The 19,237-nt window shown below is 44.6% G+C and overlaps 2 protein-coding genes across 9 annotated transcripts in view; one reads left to right on the top strand and one right to left on the bottom strand.

The window, feature by feature from the left end:
- FIG4 (FIG4 phosphoinositide 5-phosphatase) overlaps positions 1-6,741 on the bottom strand; it is a 161,612-nt gene extending 154,871 nt beyond the window's left edge. Inside the window, exon 1 of the mRNA XM_045009546.1 lies at positions 6,310-6,741. Within this exon, the coding sequence (XP_044865481.1) occupies positions 6,310-6,378 (69 nt within the window). The 5' untranslated portion in view covers positions 6,379-6,741. The remainder of the gene's footprint in view (positions 1-6,309) is intronic.
- Positions 6,742-6,747: 6 nt separating this feature from the next.
- AK9 (adenylate kinase 9) overlaps positions 6,748-19,237 on the top strand; it is a 212,832-nt gene continuing 200,342 nt past the window's right edge. For 4 of the 8 annotated variants that reach the window (XM_045009543.1, XM_045009544.1, XM_045009539.1 and 1 more), the window contains exons 1-3: positions 6,748-7,282; positions 8,138-8,180; positions 9,456-9,584. In XM_045009543.1, the coding sequence (XP_044865478.1) occupies positions 9,468-9,584 (117 nt within the window). In that variant the 5' untranslated portion in view covers positions 6,748-7,282; positions 8,138-8,180; positions 9,456-9,467. Of the gene's footprint in view, positions 7,283-7,639; positions 7,719-8,137; positions 8,181-9,455; positions 9,585-19,237 lie in introns of those variants that run through there. The other 4 variants (XM_045009540.1, XM_045009541.1, XM_045009542.1 and 1 more) reach the window with 4 other exon arrangements.

Here is a 19,237-nt window from a genome sequence, read left to right as displayed (position 1 = left end):
GCTGCTACTCTGAAACCTGTCAAAACTAAGGGTTTGTTTATGCTTACAGTGCTGCAGCTACACCACTGTAGCATTTAGTGAAGACACTACCTACGTCAATGGGAGAGCTTCTCCTGTCAGGATAGGTATTCCACTGCCCCAAGAGGTGGTAGCTATGTCAACAGAAGCAGCCCTCCTGTCAACATAATATTCTCTATTCAAGGGGTGTGGGACCCTTGAGCAACATAGTTATACTGACATAAGTTGGTAGTGTAGACTAAGCCTTAATATATACAATACTAAGCATCCAAAACCACAAGCATCAATAAGCTGAGAGTCAGTAGAAACCCACAAGACTTTTGTCCTAATAATATATAGCTATGCATTTGGATATGGAAGCCATTTTTCATTGCTTATTTTGAAGCTAGGAGCTGAATTAAAAAGCCAGGGCTCTCAAACAGCCTCTCTTTCTGTTAAGATCCCACAGACTCCTTTAGTTATGCATTATGTACACAATGTACTCACTGGCCATCCATTTACCACTTCCTTGTTTTACAGTTACCTTAATATGTTCTCTGGGACTCCCATAATCTCAGTCTAATTATTTATTTGACCACAAACAACACTGCCTATTTCCCCCTTGTTTATCTAGATACATTCTAAAGTATAATTAAGAAAAAAGCCATGTCACATTTTCACACTATCATGAAGATGACAGGGAAACAAATTAGACTGAGGAAGCAGAAAATGAGCTAACAAAGAACACAAAGCCCCTATGCCAACAAAGAAATTAGTAAGCAAACAAGTCAAACCACAGAGGCATAATAAAATGAACACAAGACAGAAATCAACACAAATCACAAGTGATATTTTGTCATGAGGGGGGGAAGACAGCAGACAACCTTAGGTGACTTATTTACAACTGTGATTTTTAAATTTTATTTTAACTACTCTGAGTAATGCATGTTTCAGGTAACACACTTATGTTTCTTTGGTTTGAAATGTGTGCACAATAATATTTGAGACTAAAAGCAAGAGAGAACTGAAACCAAATATGGATAAAAAATGGTACAAATATAAGGTTTTAAAAAGCAACTGAAAACAGTGCAAGTTCTTCCACCCTACAAATATTTCTGATTCAAAAATTTCTAGTTACCTATAATATCATTTTCAGTCATGTCTATACAATAAAGTATGAATATCTTGCAAAGTTTAAAAGTAAAAAAATGGAAAATAAAAATATATCAGAGAAAACCTTAGAGAAGTACTAATAGTGGCTGAAAACCTCCCTGCAGCTGAAACAAAGGCTTGCTTTAAAAAACAATAAAAGATGGACCCTTGGACCTTGGAAAATGTTCTTGAAAAAAATAAAATGGTAAAAATAAAAATCATACCTTTCTGAATTTGTGTATAGTATCGCACAAAATTTAGTAATCCTTTAGCACATCTTTAACATGAACTTCAAAATTGTTAACATTATGTCCCTCACTCAGATGAGCTACACAACCCTTTTTATCAAAATCTTTTATCCTTTTTCTTGCATAATTTACAGCTTTTATCATCAGTTTAATAGAAGTCCCAAAAACATTGTCATTTTTCAGCAGTGCTATGAGATCATGAATCCCACCAAAATACCTTTTGGTCTGGCAGAAAGCAAACAGTGTTAGGATTGTCAGAGCCAGCTCCAGGGTTTTTGCCTCCCCAAGCAGCCAAAAAAAAAAACCAAAAACCACCACCACGATTGCGATCAGCTCTACCGCCGCCACTTCAGTCTTCAGTGGAAATTCGGCAGCTGGTCCTTCACTCCGAGAGGGAGTGAGGGACCCGCTGCCAAATTGCCGCCGAAGAGCCGGATGTGCCGCCCCTCTCCGTTGGCCGCCCCACGCAGCTGCTTGCTGGGCTGGTGCCTGCCCTGAGGATTGTGGAGGTAACCTCACTTCTTCCACTGTCTGGTGTCAATTTTGTGTGTTTCAACAACCCTTCCCCCTTTGAGTTAACTGAGGATCTGAAAGGTTGCACAAGATCATTTCTGGCTGAGCTGGGAATAGAACCCAGGTTCTCTATCAATGGCAGCACCAGTTCTCATCTGCTAAGGCCTAGACCCTGCAAATTTATTCTAAATGGGTGAAATCCTATAACCACACAAAGCACTGCTGAAATCTGTGTGAAAATTCTGTATCTATTATTATAAGAAGCCCCGAAGATGACTTTGGTCTTGTCTTCATTGCAACAATTCGCTCAAATTACTCCACCTGAGCTAGCTCAAGGGAAAGCAGGCACATTGCACAACAATACTGGAGCTACACAGTGATTATATTAGGCTTGGTCCACCATATAGATGTATATCAGTACAGTAGAACCTCAGAGTTATGAACTGATCAGTCAACTACACACCTCATTTGGAACCAGAAGTACACAATCAGGCAGTCACAGAAACAAGAAAAAAAGCAAATACAGTACAGTACTATGTTAAATGTAAACTACTAAAAAAAAGGGGGAAAGCAGTATTTTTCTTCTGCATAGTAATGTTTCAAAGCTGTATTAAGTCAATGTTAAGTTGTCAACTTTTGAAAGACCAGCCATAAAGTTTTGTTCAGAATTACCAACATTTCAGAGTTACGAAAACCTCCATTCCTAAGGGGTTCATAACTGTGAGTTCTACTATATAATTTATGTCGCTCAGGGCTGTGGAAAATCCACACCCAAGTGACAGTCATATTGACCAAGCTCCTGGGCTTCTCCCATCAACACAGTTAACGCCTCTTGTGGAAGTGGCGAACCTATGTGGAGAGGAGAAGCTCTCTGTTGGTGTAGGTGGTGTCTTCACTAAGCGCTACAGCAGCACTGTTGCAGTACTGTATGTGTAGACAAGCCCTCAAACACAGAGTAGCTGAATCACCACTGCATTACTAGCTCAATGAGCAGCAGCATTTGAGCCTCAATCCACACCCAATGATGAGCCAACATGCTTAAGTTTAAAGCACCACTTTACTCGAGCTAGCAATTTGTGTGGGAACAGAAGTCAGGTTGAGGCAACATTCAAGTTATACCTTGTGCTACCACTGCAGTAAGGACAAGCCCTATGCTAGAAAAATGTGAGAAACTAATTGTTTTATTTACTTTGTGCAGTTGGTAGCATGAAGATTTTCATAGTTTCCCTGGTAGAGTCAGCCAATTTGTTTATGTGCACCTTTCACAGAACAAAAGGGAATAGAAAACCTTTTTAAAGAAAGGAATATATAGTTGTAAAACCTCCAAAATTGGCAGTTGTGACTCCTCAGCAGGTTTAGAACCTAATACAAACTGGAAGTAGTTTCAAACTTACTAGATTTCAAGTTGATGCTGTCCCTTTAATAATTCAGTTTAAAATACACCCCAAACCAACTATTAACATATTACTCCAGAATTTATTTTCTGGATTTTAAATATCAGAATGGTTTTAGGATTATGCCCTTCTTCTGCAGAAACTAATGAAGGTTATCTGAGAGAAAGGAGTCTCTGCAATATCTGCCTTCAAAGGCTAGTAAAGGATATTTCCTCCCAAAAGGTTTCAATGAGACAAGGTGGGTGAGGTAATATTTTTATTGGACCAACTTCTGTTGGAGAAAGAGACAAGATATCAAGCTACATGAAGACCTCATGAAGAGCTCTGTATAGCTCAAATGCTTGTCTCTTTCACCAACAGAACCTGACCCAAAGAAAGATATTACCTCACCCACCTTGTTGCTCTAATACCAACACTGCACATGAGGTTTTGATGAACTGACATTGACAACAGCAACACCTTCAGATTCACAGATTCAAAATAGAAATATAATTAAAGCATTAGTCTATTAACAAAGATATCCTCTAGGTGCTATAGTCAAGTTTGTTGTTTTGCAAGTACCTAATCTCATGATAAAATAATAGAGCAAGTAACAGAAGCACCTCACTTAATGTTTGCCCTTACTGTTGTGGAATACTATAGTGTTTTAAAGTTATCCTCCTTCAAAACTCATCTCAAATCTCTTTTGTCATGATGCCTGCTGACATGCCAAGATCACTGCCTATTATGCTAACCAATAGTGTCTCATCGTTTCCTAGTACTCCCCTACCCATTATCTGTCCCTATCCACCTTTTAGCGCTTGTTTTATACCTAGACTGTACGCTCTGGGGCAGGGAGTATCTTCTTGTCCTGTGTTTGTGCAGTGCCTAGCATAGGGGTTGGCAACCTTTCAGAAGTGGTGTGCCGAGTCTTCATTTATTCACTCTAATTTAAGGTTTCGCGTGCCGGTAATACATTTTAATGTTTTTAGAAGGTCTCTTTCTATAAGTCTATATTATATAACTAAACTATTGTTGTATGTAAAGTAAACAAGGTTTTCAAAATGTTTAAGAAGCTTCATTTAAAATTAAATTAAAATACTGATCTTACGCTGCTGGCCTGCTCAGTCCGCTGCCAGCCTGGGGTTCCGTTCACCTAGGCCGGCAGCGGGCTGAGCAGGGCCTGCGGCCAGGACCCCAGACCTGGGGGGGTGGGGGTTCAGGGCAGAAGGCCGGGTGTGTGGGGAGGTTCAGGGGTCAGAGCAGAGGGTTGGGGGGTGTGGGGGGTGCAGGGCAGAAGGCTGGGTGTGGGGGGGTTCAGTGGTCAGGGCAGAGGGCAGTGCGGGGTGCAGGGCAGAAAGCTGGGTGTGTGGGGGGGGGTCAGGGCAGAGGTGCTCGGCTTGTAGGGGTGCTCCCAGCCCCCTGTCCTGATCGGTTCATGGCAGGGGGCTGGAAGGGATATGCCCTGTTCCACCCTCTTCCCCAAGGCCCCGTCCCTACCTCTTCTCTGCCTCCTCTACGAGCTGCGTGCATGCTTCTGCTCTTCCCCCTCCCCCTCACTAGGGCCATCAGCTGATTGGCACAAGGAAGGAGAGGGGGAGGTGCAGGAAAGCACCATGGCAGAGGAGGGGGGGAAGCTTGGCTGCCGCAGGACCAAGCTTCTGCCTCCTGCCCCCGCAGAGGAGAGCAGTGGGTGAGTGGGTGGGGGCTAAGTGGGGCTGGGGGCCTGGACCGCAGCAGCGGGTCACTCAAAATCAGCTTGTGTGCTGTGTTTGGATGCGTGCTGTAGGTTGCCAATGCCTGGCCTAGCACAACTGGGTCCTGGTCCACCACCAGGGCTCCTAGGGTTGCCAACCCTCCCAGTTTCACCAGGAGTCTCCTGGAATTGGGGGAGGGCACGGGGGGTCTTTGCCACTGCCCCCACCCCAGCACCGACTCTGCAGCTCCCATTGGCCAGGAACTGCAGCCAATGGGAGCTGCAGGGGCAACGCCTGCAGGCAGCGGCACCAGGCAGAGTTCCCTGGCTCCCCCTCCCAGGGGCTGCAGGGACATGCCAGCCACTTCTGGGAGCAGCACCAGGACAGACATGGAGCCTGCCTTAACCCCACTGTACCACTGACCAGAAGCTGCCTGAGATAAGTGTCGCCTGGCTGGAGTCTGCACCCCTCACTCCTTCCCGCAGCCAACCTCCAACCCCGCTCCATACCCCTACCCCAACACTGAGCCCCCTCCTGCAGCCAGCACCCCACCCTGAGCTCCCTCCCACACCCAAACTCCCTCCCAGAGCCTGCACCCCACATCCCCTCCTGCACCCCAATCCCCTGCCCCAGCCCCAAGCCCCCTCCTGCATCCAAATACCCTCCCAGTGCCCACACCCCCTCCTACACCCCAACTCCCTGCCCCTACCCCATTAAAGTGAATGAGAGCGGAGGAGAGCAAGCGAGGGAGGGCAGGGGGTGGACTGAGCAGGGTGGGGCCTCGGAGAAGAGGTGGAGCAGGAGGCAGGGCCAGGGTGTTTTGGTTTATGTGATCAGACAGTTGGCAACCCTGGGAGCACCTAGTGCTCCAATGATATTTCTGTTCATTGCTGTAATACTAATAAATGCTCTCAGCAGGGACACACATGTGCAGGTGGGCAAGCCAGGGGGTGGGGGCTAAACCTCCCCAAACCCAGGCCCTAGCCTCACCCACACTCCCCTGCTCCCTGACACCGGAGGAGGCTCATCTCCAGCCAGAGGCCCGTGGCTCAGCAGGCCCGTGGCAGCTCGGCCAGGGAGGGGCGTCTGGGGCAGGACCTGGGGCAGAAGGGTGGGCTGGCCTGGGGGGGACATGCCTGATCCATGACAACATCCCACTGTTAGTGAGCCTGTAACCCACTCCCGCAGAGGAAGGTGAACGACGGACTCCACGTTACTCAAGAGCCCTGCAGAAGCCGCTACGGCCTTGGCTCCGTTGTTGTTCCCCAGACCAGACGCCCGCCCCCCCGGTACGCGGCCGGCAGGGGCGGAGCCGCCGCGGTTACTTACAGCTCTGGTCTCGTACAGCACCAGCTTCTGCACGCAGCGGATAATCGGCGCTGCCGCCGCGGCGGGCATGGCGACAGCGGGGTGGGCGCCGGGCCCGCCCCACGGCAACGGGGGAAGGGGACGATCGAATTCCCGTAGCGAGCCGCGGCCCCCAGCCGGGGCTATCGAGCCGCCCGGGGGGCTGCAGCGCCAGGGAGAGCGGCAGCGTCCCCGCCTCCGGGGCAATAGCTGCCGGGGAAGGGCCGCGTGAGACCAGAGGCGGGTTGGAAGCTAAGGGGGTGGCGCACCCGGGCAGACCCTGCGGGGAGAGGGCGCTCCGGGTCACTTCCCCACTCTAGGAGCCGGAAGCGGGGCTGACAGAGCGCAGGCGCGGCCGGGGAGCGCGTTAGAGAGCGTCGGGCTAGCGCGCCCCCGTGACCCCGTCACGTGACGGAACGAGCCCGCAGCCTTGGCGACCATTTGAGGTGTGGGTGCCAGTGGCTCCCTCCAGCCTGTCAGAGGGAAGCGGTGACTGTTGAGGCGCAGACAGCGGGCTGCACCTAGGGGAGAGGGTGTCACTGGCTATGTAGGGGCAGGACCCCGTTCCCCCCACGGCATGGGGGTTCCCCCCCCTCCGCACTAGGGACCGCTCCGACCTCCCCAGCACCACGCTCAGGGGCCGTTTGCCCGCACGCCTTGTGCTACTCTCACGTTCACCGCTACGGCAAGACCCCGCCCCTGTAATTCTCTCAATAGCGGTTAGGCGCGCACCGCCGCCGCCCGCTTTAAAAATCTGCCCCTTGCACGCGCGCGGGTAGCGCGGCTCGCACGCTGATTGGGCACGGGGCGCGCTCAGTTTCGAAGCGGAGAGCAGCGGGGGCGGGGCCCGCTGGTTGCCAAGGGTTACGAGGCTACACAAATTAGTGCCGGGCAGTGAGCAGGGATCCCGGCGCTAGGGAGGCGGAGGGGCCGTTCCGTGCCTGCCCCGCGCACTGTAAGTGATATTGCCCCGGCCAGCATCCCCGACCCAACCTCCCTTCCCCCTCTCGGCAGCCCCTTCCCCCCCGGCTGCGCGGGGAGGTGGCGCTGGGCACAGGCCTTACGGGGATGCCCCAGAGGGTTCCCCTCCCCCCAGTCACCGGCAGAGCCAGAGCTGCCCTGAGCGATGCCCCGTGCGGACCCCGCCGCCCTGTCCCCGCGGAGGGACCGCGTCCGCCGCCAACGGCCCCAAGCCGGCCGCGTGACGCCCGCCCCGCGCCTGGCTCTCCGCCGGGAGGTTGGTTCGCGATTCCGACTCCAAGGCCAAAATGTTTTACAAACGTATCCGCGGGAGAGGAGATGTTCAGAAACGCCAACCAAGGAATGTGTTAAACCTTCAGTGAGCGGTGGCTTCGTTAGTGATTAAATTAACTCAATCAAATAAGGAGCAGGTTGTTACTGTACAGGATTTCTCCGGCCACCCCAAGTGACCCTCAGCCTGTTTTGAAGGAGCTGGGACAAGTCACTGACAGTCTCATTAGATTTTGTGACAACCCCTTCCCCCCTCTCCCGCCACCCGCCCTGCAATAGGATGATTGAGTTCATGTATAGGCAAAAAAACCAGACCATTTTCTCCCCAAACCCTTTATTTCCTGAAGATCTTGAGCGTGCTACATTAACAACAAAGAACCAGACAAACTGCACTTCCCTTGCCAGAAGAGAAAACACCAACCCGGGTTGATGCCTTGTGGTATCTTGTTGTAGCAGCCTAGGCAGGGCATTGCTTTCTGTTGCCCAACCTGCTTCTTGTCTGCTTTCTCCCTGTGGGGGTTGCAGTCTCTGACCCCGCCATGTAATCTTCCACTTACAGGGGGAAGCTAGAGTGAAGTTTGCTGTTTTCTGGAGGCACTTTGGTGAGTGCACCTCATCATAAGACTCTTCGAAGGAGGATGTGAGGCCTGTTGCAGGACTGGAATGAGCTAGGACCTGTAGGAAGATTATAGGGGAGGAGCAGAGATTTGTTTAACCTTAGAGACTCTAAGGTGCCACAAAGACTCATCGTTGTTTTTGCTGATACAGACTAACCCGGCTACCACCACTCTGAAACTTGTTTAACCTTGTGCACTATCAATAGTCCCATTGACACTGATGGGCTATTTACTGTGTGTAAAGTTAAGCATGTAGTGTAGACATAGCCTAAGTCTTTGCAGGATCATGGCCCAATTGCAGAGGCAGAGAGTGAAGCCGTAAGGATACTGAAGACCATAACATAAGGGAAAGCGGGGAGAAGAAAGTGGGGGCAGTTGGATTTTGTTTGAGGATCACAGAGAAACAACTGCAGCCATGTTAAGAGTCAGGGATTGAAAAGGAGGAAGTCTATCAAAATGTGAAAAGAGGTAAAGGGGTGCTATTTCAGCTTGGGGGGGGCAACTTTAACCCTGACACCAGGGGCTACTTAGGCATCTAAAAACTCTAGTTTTTTGCAGATAATGGGGGAGGGGCACAAGAAAAAATGATACTCAAAGGGGTGGGCTCAGCTCAAAAAGTTTGAAATCTCAGGGTGCAGTGAGGGGGTAGCTAGGTGCTATGTGCAGAGAGGGGGGTAGCTTTGAGTGCAGGCAGGGGGTGGCTGGGAGGAGTGTAGCTCAAGATGCTGGAAGGGGCTGCATCAGAGAGGGTGCTGCTGGTGGGGGGCCAGCATGTGTTCAGACCCTAGTTGGCACAGTGAGGGCAGCTCACTGGGGATGGGGTGAGGGACACACTCTGCCAGCCCTGGTACTTGGGAAGGAGAAGGATACCCCAACATCAGTCCCTGCTTGCCTCTGTGCAGATCAGGAGGCAGGCTCCTGGTCCCAGACAGCAGCGAAGCAGGGGGAGGAGGGGCAGCATCTTCCCTCCTGCTGCAAACTTCACCCAAATGTGGTACAAAACTTGGAGGATAGGGGCCCCCCTTTAAATGGCACCCTTGTAATGGGCTTAATGAAGGTTCTGATAATCTCTTATTTTTCTGAAGTTATTCCCCAATCCCCTGCATTGTATATGCTCAATAGTTATATTTGCCTCTGTCAATATCCATTGTTTACTAACATAATCAATTGTTATTCACTATGTTTTCTGTCTGCTTACTCACATGTAAACAATTATGTCTGGTGTTATATACATAACAGTTTATTTTTTTCCTAATTTAGACTATTTTATTTATGGCTTCACCAGAGAAAAAACAAGATTATCCCTTTGTAGATATATTTGATGAAGATGAAGCTGAAAAATCCTTTCTGTTGTCTAAACCTACATGCTTAATTATCCTTGGAAAGCCAGTAAGACATCAAATTTCTATGTTTTAATTTGAACATCTCATAGAAATTATTTTCCCTCAAATAGATTTGGTAAAGGTTTTACATTTTCTTTTTAAAAGTTAGCTTAGTAATACAGTCAAAGCCACTCTAAGGCCTAATGTTGCTTTTTTTTTTTTTCATTACAAAACAACTGTTGAGGTCAATAAGAATTTTAGGAATGAAGGATGAGGAGCCTAAATCCTGCATAGTGCTGAATGCCTTTCACTTTCATTAAAACCAGTAGGAAGTGAGGACACTCTTTGCAGTGTCACCTGCTGGCTCATTAAATGGACACAGATCATCAGGAAAACTGCTTTAATAAGATAAACCTAAGGGAATAGTTTTTTTTTTCTATTATATAGCATGAGTGTTCTGTTATCTTAATATGATGATGGCAGTTGCTCAGCCTGTTTTGGTAGGGTTTGTTTTTTAGGGCCTAACCGACTTGTCGGTTACATTTAGAGGTGTTAGTACTGTGAGTAAAGGTCACAGATTTCTCCAAGATTTTCTTTTGCTTTCAAAATGGCAGCCAGTATGTTTTGTTTTTATGTTCATCCTATTTTAATATTTAAAATGTTATGAATTACAAATTAAAACAAATATAAGTAATAGACAAAAAAACTTTCAATTGAATACACTGAGTTACAGAAACATATGATAATATTGAGTACTATTTAGATCTTCTTTGTTTAAATAAGACTGCCCTTTAATCGGGAAGAACTGGAATCCACCAAGGCATCCTGATTGAGAGGTCTGTATTTTGTTGTTGTTGTAATTTAAGGGCTTCTCTTTTTCCTTAAAAATTATGTGGCCTATTGGACTAAGATAAGTTAATGAGAAAGTTGCAAGTATTTGTGTTGTTTTCCTTTGACCCACTAGAAGTTAAAAAGGAATGGCCTGCCCTGTTTTAACCAATAAAGGTTTCTCAAAATGCTATCTTTATGCAAATGTGGAAGCAATTTTATATTTTCAAAGTTAACCCAGCCTTAAATGTCATTCAAAGAAAATGCTTTCTTTTATCCTCGGGCATTGAAGCACAGGAAGAATGGACATTCTCAGCATCAAATGCTGTCCTCAGTAAATTTTTATTCTTACTACCTAGCGCTGGCCTCATAAATTAATGCAACATTGAAGTTCAGAATGTAAATATGCAAAAGGCAGGAAATTCAAACATTAAGCTTTTATAGAAACACTAAGTAAACCGTATATATTTTTCATTTATATAACTTACTGATAGAGCACCTTCACTATACTACAAGGCACTTCTTTTAAAGCTAAGAATAATATTCCATGGAAGGAAACAAAAGCTAAGCAAATAAATACATTTTCAGCACGGTCAGACTCAGGCTAGGTCTATCAGTATAATAGTACAGCATCTGCTAGGGTGTGATTACTTACAACATTATTAAACTGGTAAAAAGCTCTAGTATAGACAGTTATATGCCTATTTTGTTCAGGAAATTGATATAAGTTATACCGGAAAAAATAACTCTTTTGTTGATATAAGCTGTGCCTCTACTAGTGGGTGTTTGCCAGTAGACCTATACCATCAAACCCTTTCTAGGGTAGGCAAAGCCTCAGTTGGAACTGAGTATGGATTTTTGGCCAGATTGGCAAGCTCCACCATGGTTTAGGTGGTCTCACTAGCCTGCATCTGCTCAATATCAGGACTTTCATTTCTATGTGAGGAAACCTTCTGCATGGCACTAGGAAGGTATTCAAGCCTTGAAACAGAAAGACTTGGATCCAATAATATAGCAGGGTTGTGATAGGTCCCCCTACAATTTTAAGAGATATTTTATCAGAAGAAGAGGAGTTAGTGGAGCAACCTGAAGAGCTGTATCCTGACTCTGGGAAGATAACCTCTCTAGAGGAAAGTAAGTGTAGGGTTGACTTCAGCTTCATAGCCATCAGAAAATGTGGTGTTGTTCCATGAGTTAGTTGATAGGATGACAAAGGCACTGGACATTCTGTTGGTTCCCATTGAGGTATCCTCACACCTTGTATTTGACATTCTAGGAGCAGCTATCAGATAAATGATTACACTTCTATTGAATCAGCAAAGAATCCTGTGGCACCTTATAGACTAACAGACGTTTTGCAGCATGAGCTTTCGTGGGTGAATACCCACTTATTCACCCACGAAAGCTCATGCTGCAAAACGTCTGTTAGTCTATAAGGTGCCACAGGATTCTTTGCTGCTTCTACAGAACCAGACTAACACGGCTACCCCTCTGATACTTGACTTCTATTGAATGGGTTATTGCAACCACCCAAGTTGATTTGTGCAACACCTTCATCATGTCATCCTATGTTTAAAAAAAAAAAGCTGATAAATTGTACCACTTTCTCTGTATGCGTCTTTCATATGTTTCACACATACTTCTCCTCAAATTCATTAGTGGTGGAAGATGCGTTTCATAGATCTAAGAGCACTCATTCCATTCCTTGGATATTTTTAGGAGAAAAATCTTTTCCTCTGCTACTCTAGGTATGCGAGTGGCAAATTATCAAATTATTTCCCTGAGGAACATGGGAGATTATTGAATGCTCTTTTAATGAAAGGGTGAAGTGTGGCCAAGTATAAACTGAGTTCAGCTGTCAATTCATCATATGTTTCAGCCGCGGCTATAGCTTCAGCTGTTTTTTTGAGGCATCAAGCCTGGTTGAGATCAATGGGTCTTCCTCATGAGATGAGGATGAGAATTGAAGATCTCTCATTTGAAGGATACTGTCTATTTAGGGTAAAAACTGATAGGTTTTAAAGAAAATGAAAAATGTGAAATCTGTGGCTAGATCTTCTGGTGTTTTTCAGCCAACAAAAATGTTGTCATCAGTTCCACTATTTAGAAATCAGAAACAGTACCTACCATCTTGATCTGCATCTTACTTCTACCAAAGGAGGAATTATTTTCAGCCCCAGAATCAGGGGTCAGCATCAGCAGCAGTGGAAGAGGTCCTTCAAACTTTGCAGCAAAGGGAAATCTATGGCTTTATCTTTTTCTGGGCTTCAGTCGAGGTCTCAGCTTTGACATGATGACAGAGGAGCTACAGACCACTCTGATACCTGTATTGTTCCATTCAGGGATCACCTGTCCCACTTTTACCACCAATGACAGTCTGTAACATCAGACAGATGGATTCCATATATTATTTCAAGTGGTTGCTCAGTATAGTTCTTTTCCAACCCTCTCCCCCTACCCTTTATCCCCTTTCAGGGATTCATAGCATAAAGACCTTTTGAGAGCAAAGTTTCTCTCTCTTCTGAAATCAGGAGCAATATTGGAGGTGCCTCTCAAGTACAAGAGGGGAGGGAGGTTTGTTCACATTTCTTCCTGATTCTGAAAAAGGATGGGTCTCTGTTCCATCTTGAATCTCAGACAATTACATTGATTTTGAAAGAGGTTTCATTTCCCTACCTCTGTACCCATTTCCGTACTTTTGTACCTCTATTATCCCCTCCCTTTCTCTTCCGGATTGGTTTGCAGCTCTAGATCAAAAGGGCAGGTATTTCCGTATTTCAATAAGGCCATTTCATCAGAAATATAGTAACTGCGTTTTATGGTAGGAAAGGAACATTTCCAGAACGTGGTCCTTCTTTTTGGTCTGTTCACTGTCCCAGGGGCTTTTTCACAGTGCCTTTCTGCAGAAGCAACATATCTTAGGAAACAAGGGATTTTCGTATACTCCTGCCTACACGATTGGTTATAAAAGAAAGCATTTTCAAAAGAGAAGATTTTTTCTAGACATAAATAAATTGGTCAAAATCACTTTTATGTCCAATATAGAGGATCCCTTTTATAGGGGCTGCATTGAACTCAGTTGTAGGCAAAGACTTCATTCCTGAAGGAGTTTACAAAAATATGGTTGTCTAAACCTCTGTTCCATCATTCTCAAGAGCAGACTATATCTTTTTTTCTAATGATAATGGGATTGTTAGCATCAATCACATAGGCAACCCCAGATGCTTGTCTCCAAATAAGGGTGTTGTAATACTGGTTGTCAAGAATTACAAGCTTGGTGTGAAGAGTATGCATTAGAAGTTGGTCATTCCCCAGAGGGTGTTATTAGCACTGATGTTGTAAACACAAGATCAAAACATGATGAAGGACATATCATTAATTCTTCCTGTGCTTTTGGTAATAGTCACTTTGGACTCATCCACTTTCGGATGGGGAGGGGAGGCTCATTTAAACAGTCTGCTGTTAATGGGTCATTGGTCACCAATGGAAAAGAAATTACATATCAGTGTATTAGATCTGAGGGTCATCAAGTGGGCCTGAAGATCATTCTTACCTCAGATCAAGCACAGAGTGGTTCAGGTGGTAATAGACAATATTACAGCCTTATATTACCAGAACAAACAAGGGGGACATTCCCTTCAAGTGTGCACAGATGCAACAAGTCTTTGAGAATGAAAGTAGGACATTCACCCAGTGGCAATTCATGTGCCAGGGGAAAATAACACCATTGCAGATTACTTGAGCAGGTTAACCGCTCAGAATCATCAGTGGTCCCTGAAGGAGGTAGGGGTAGCAGAGCTCCTCTGTTTGGGGGTGTCAACTGTTCTTAGTGCAGTCTTTCTAGGGGTCCCAGCTTTTTCCTAACTGGTCCACTTCAATTCATCTGCAGTTATATAAACTGTTAACTTAAATTGAGTCTATCAGCCCTGAAACTTCAGGGCTTACAGTCTGCTTCTTGGTTTCACAGAGGCATCCTAGTATGGAGCTATTGCCCCACTATCCCAGGCCTTTTTGCTTCTCTTTCCTTCTCTGTTCCCCATCCTGTATAGATGGCTTTGTTTTCGTTATTGGTCCCAGCTGTGGGTGCATGTCTTCACAATTGGCAGTTCTGGCAGCTGTGTAGGGGTGTGATCAGCCTGACTGTCTCCTCTCCCTTCTGCTTGTGTATACCCCATTCCTATTTGCCTGAAGAGCAACACTCAAACCTTCATTTGCCTCACCTCGCTGCTTGTGTGATACAACTCTGGGATTGCTAGAACAGTTTTATTCATTCAATGTACAGAAGGATCTTGTTAATTCAAAAGAGTCTACACATAAATGTTATGATTATAAATGGAAAAGATTTGTATTGTGGGTTAGCATAAATGAGGTGATCCATATACTATGCCTATTAGTTGTATTTTAGAATATTTATTATATCTCAAAAGGTCAGGTCTCTGTCTTCTATTAAGTTCCACCTGTCAACAATTTCAGCATACCATGTTCCTGTAGATAGTAAATTGGTATTTATTCATGATGTATTTAAGAGATTCTTAAAAGGTCTTAATAATCTATATCTGCTGGTGAGTGAAGCTGTACCTGCTTGGCATTTAAATGTAGTGCAATTAATACGTGTTCATTTGAACCTATGGAAGATTGTACATTCTTTTATTTTTCTGTTAAGACAGCATTGATAATAGCCATCACCTCAGCGAGGCTTATAATCAAGTTAGAAGCCTGAATGGCAGAATGGTCAACTAGGAGGTGTTCTGTTACCCCCACAATCAAAACACTTTCCAAACATTCACACACCACATAGATTTTAGCTAGTGGTATGAGGAATCTGCTTTCGCCCATCCCCACAATCTCTGCCATTTGGCCAGGTAGCATACTGGCCTTTGGGACCGCACTCTACTTAACCAGAGAGATCTGGGCCCTTGTATCTCTCTGCCCCAAGTATTCCCAGCTATCAATTTGGACAGCCTTAACATGCTCCATATCTGGTTCTGCAGAGGCTAATCTCACAAAACCAATATGATAGGTTTCAATTGCTTGGGGGTTTTCTGTGTTGAGGACAGCAGAACTAACATGAGCTATTGGTTGCCTGCTTCCACCTAGCACAGGGCATTTATTCCTCAGGTGATCAGTGGAATTACATTGATAGCACATTTTGGGCTCTTCTGCTTTTACAGGAGATTTGGGATGAGGGTTAGAGGAATGTTTTGGGGTAAGTGAATGTTTAGGCTCCCAGCCCCTTTCTCTCTTCCCAGGGGTAAAATGGGATCCTCCCTTCCCACCAGTTTTAAACCCCTCTTTCTGTGACCTGCCCTCAGTAGACCCCTGATTCTGTTCAAAGGCATCAGCTAAAAAAGCCATCTCATCCACAGACTTTACATCTTTGTCCTATAGAAACTGCTTTACATCAGTCTTACATATGCTTAGGAAATGCTCTTGAGCGACAAGATCCAACATTCCCTCAAAACTCACAACCTCTTTACCCCTTACCCATTTTCCCAACAAATCTTTCATTTTGTTTACATATTCCCCATTACTCATACCAATATCCTTCCTAAAATTCCTAAATTTAACTCTATATGTTTCAGGAGTAATCTGAAAACTTCGCAAAACAATATCTTTAAATTTACAATAGTCTAAAGCAGGGGTAGGCAACCTATGGCACGCGTGCCGAAGGCGGCACGTGAGCTGATTTTCAGTGGCACTCACACTGCCTGGGTCCTGGCCACCGGTCTGGGGGGCTCTGCATTTTAATTTAATTTTAAATCTTCTTAAACATTTTAAAAACCTTATTTACTTTACATAAAACAATAGTTTAGTTATATATTATAGACTTACAGAAAGAGACCTTCTAAAAACGTTAAAATGTATTACTGGCACGCGAAACCTTAAATGAGAGTGAATAAATGAAGACTCGGCACACCGCTTCTGAAAGGTTGCTGACCCCTGGTCTAAAGCATCTTCAATAGGCAGTCCATTGAATACATTTCAAGCTTTACCTGTTAATTTCGCAACTAGGGTAGGAACTCTCTTATCATCAGGGATTTCATGTATTACACACAGCCTTTTGAAAGTAGACATATATTCAGCAATATCCTCGTCCTCACTGTATGCAGGACATAAGTAGTCCCACTTGTGGATTTTTGGAGTGATGGGACTCGTTGGGGTTGGGGGCCTCTGGTTCTGCTTCTGTAGCAGGTCCAGCTGGTGTCTTCTCTCTCTCTTTCTTTTTCTTTTATTTCCAGTTCTTATTCCAGTTGCAATAATCTCTGGTGCTCCCTCTCCTTTTCTGCAGCTTCCAGTCTGGCCAGCTCTAGTTTTGTAGCTGCCTCACTGGTAGTCATTTTTCTGCTTTCTTGTGCTTATTTCCCTCATCTGAAATAAACAAACAGAAAATAACAAAACTGTGACTTCCTCCTGTCCTTAGCCACTGCACTTAAGACTCACTTAAAATCACAAATATCAGTGCTTAAAGTGTGAACTTCACTCGGAGTAACAAGCTGTATATACACCCTGCTCACTGTGTCACTGAGACGTTCTCCTCTGGTGTTATGCGGACTGGTGCTCTGCTAGGTCACTCCAATTCTTGCCCTGCTGTGCTGTGAGAACCCCCATTCCTGGGTTGTTCACGCATAGCCTCTGGCATGTAAGCTGCTCCTTGGATTGTGCAACCGAATGAGACTAGCCAATATCTCTGGTCCCAGACACAACCCTAGGAACCTCCCTCTTGCAGTGTCCAGTTATGCTGGCTGGATGCTGCAAGCTTGTATGAATTTGTCAATTTAACAAATAAATTGATATGTACCAGGCTCATTATTCCAAGGGGAGCCTCTGACATGCTTCAAACCAAACAAACTGCTTCAGGTAGAATAATCAAACAAATTTATTAACTATAAAGATAGATTTTAAGTGATTATAAGTCAAAGCACAAGAAGTCAGATTTGGTCAAATGAAATAAAAGCAAAACACATTCTAAGCTGATCTTAACATTTTCAGTGCCCTTACAAATTTAGAAGCTTCTCACCACAGGCTGGCTAGTTGCTCTTCAGCCAGGTTCTCCCCTTTCATCAGCACTTCAGTCGCTTGGTGATGATGTCTGTAGATGGAGGAGGAAGAGCATGGCAAACATCTCTCCCTTTTATCATGTTCTTTCTTCCCTCTTGGCTCCCCCCCCCCCTTCAGGGTCAGGTGAGCATTACCTCATTGTAGTCCCTAACTGACCAAGGGAAGGGTGGTGACTCATTCGAGAGTCCACCAGATTCTTTTGTTGCTGCCTAGGCCAGTGTCCTTTGTTTCTGTGAGGCTGGGCTGGGTTTGTCCCATAAATGCCCTGATGAGGTGTGAACTGCCCCTCTGCTCTTGGGGAGTTTTTGCCTGGTTTTGTTTAGTCATGAGGACACATTTTCAGCCTCATAACTATATACATGAAATTACAACCTATAACATTACTATAGCAACAGTTACTCTAACAACAATGCTCAGTGCATCATGAGCCTTCTGAAGACACCTGACATGACAAACTTTGCATTGGATACCACACAATCATTTTATAGGGATGAACATGGGGGTGCAGTGTGTTCCCATGAGGTACAGAACATCACAATGCCTAAGATGATTTTCATCTTGATCAGTCTATAAATTTACCAGTGTTTTTCACAAATCTCACAGCCAGGATGGTGAGGCTAAATTACATACATTGGGTGCTAGAAGGGTGGTAGCTTACTACTTCCGAAGCATTTTAGACAATGACCCAATCTTTATCTCTTGTAAGGAGAAAAACCAAGGCAAAATGCAAACACTTTGTCAGTGTGCAAACACTTTCTAAATGGGGACTGTGTATTAAAGAAGCATACAAGCTAGGATATCTATGTCCCTGAATAGGTTAGGCCACATCCCGCCAGAGTACAGGTAGCCTCTATGGGGTTCTCTAATAAAGCATCTTACAAGTCATACAGAAAGTTCAATTAACACTTTCACTATACACCACTCATTAGACTTAGGGCTCAAAGATTTCTATAGCACCCTAATGTGTTGTGCATTAATTGGCCTGTGTAGACCTTGCTGGTGCACTTTAACTTAGTGCTTTTAAAAACAGTATTATGTTAAAGCACACTAGGCAACCTTTAGTGCATACCAGCAGCACCTACATTGACCATTTAACACGCAACACATTAGTGTGGTTTAGAAATCTCACCCACGTAGAACACATTCACCCACCGTGTATACAAGCCTTTAGAGTCTAGATCAGATGCAAAGTTTGGGAAAGCAGTACTTCAATCCTTGTTCAATTAGGATTCTGTATCCCACCATCCTGGGTGAGATGTACTGCTTGTTAATCTATCCCACAAATGGAATATGTAGAGTCCATCTTGAAGAACTCCAGTTACAGGTAAGTAACCTTCATTTTTGTAAAAACTATAAACAGAACATGCAAAGTTAATCAAATTAATGTTGCTGTGGGGGTCTTTAACTGTTTAACTTACTGACTTTTTGCATTTAAATTCTCAGCCTCAAATTTACACTAAATTAGGTTCTTGCTTTTTATTTCCTTTGTGGTTCTTTTTCCTCTAAAAAAAAATAATCTGGAGTCATACTTAAGGGATTTAGGAAACAAATGCTTACAAATTTAACAGCACTGCTCCAAATTTGTGCCAAGATGAAGATTATGATGCACATTATATTTTAACATAGAAACATAAGAAAATGTACATATTGCATGTGTTCATGATGCAAGTTTCAGTCACTTATAATGTTCTGAATTAATTTTTCAAATTTATCAGGATTATGAATCTTCATTGAGGACTAACTACATGTCATGTTTGATACTTTAACATTCAAACATTTTTGGGTTAAACTGTAATTTTACTCTGAAAAGTGACCATTAAATGGCATTATAGG

This window comes from Mauremys mutica, chromosome 3 (assembly GCF_020497125.1).
Source record: "Mauremys mutica isolate MM-2020 ecotype Southern chromosome 3, ASM2049712v1, whole genome shotgun sequence".
NCBI lineage: Eukaryota > Metazoa > Chordata > Testudines > Geoemydidae > Mauremys > Mauremys mutica.
Note: the sequence above shows the minus strand (reverse complement) of the source record. Positions and strands in the feature narration are given on the sequence as shown.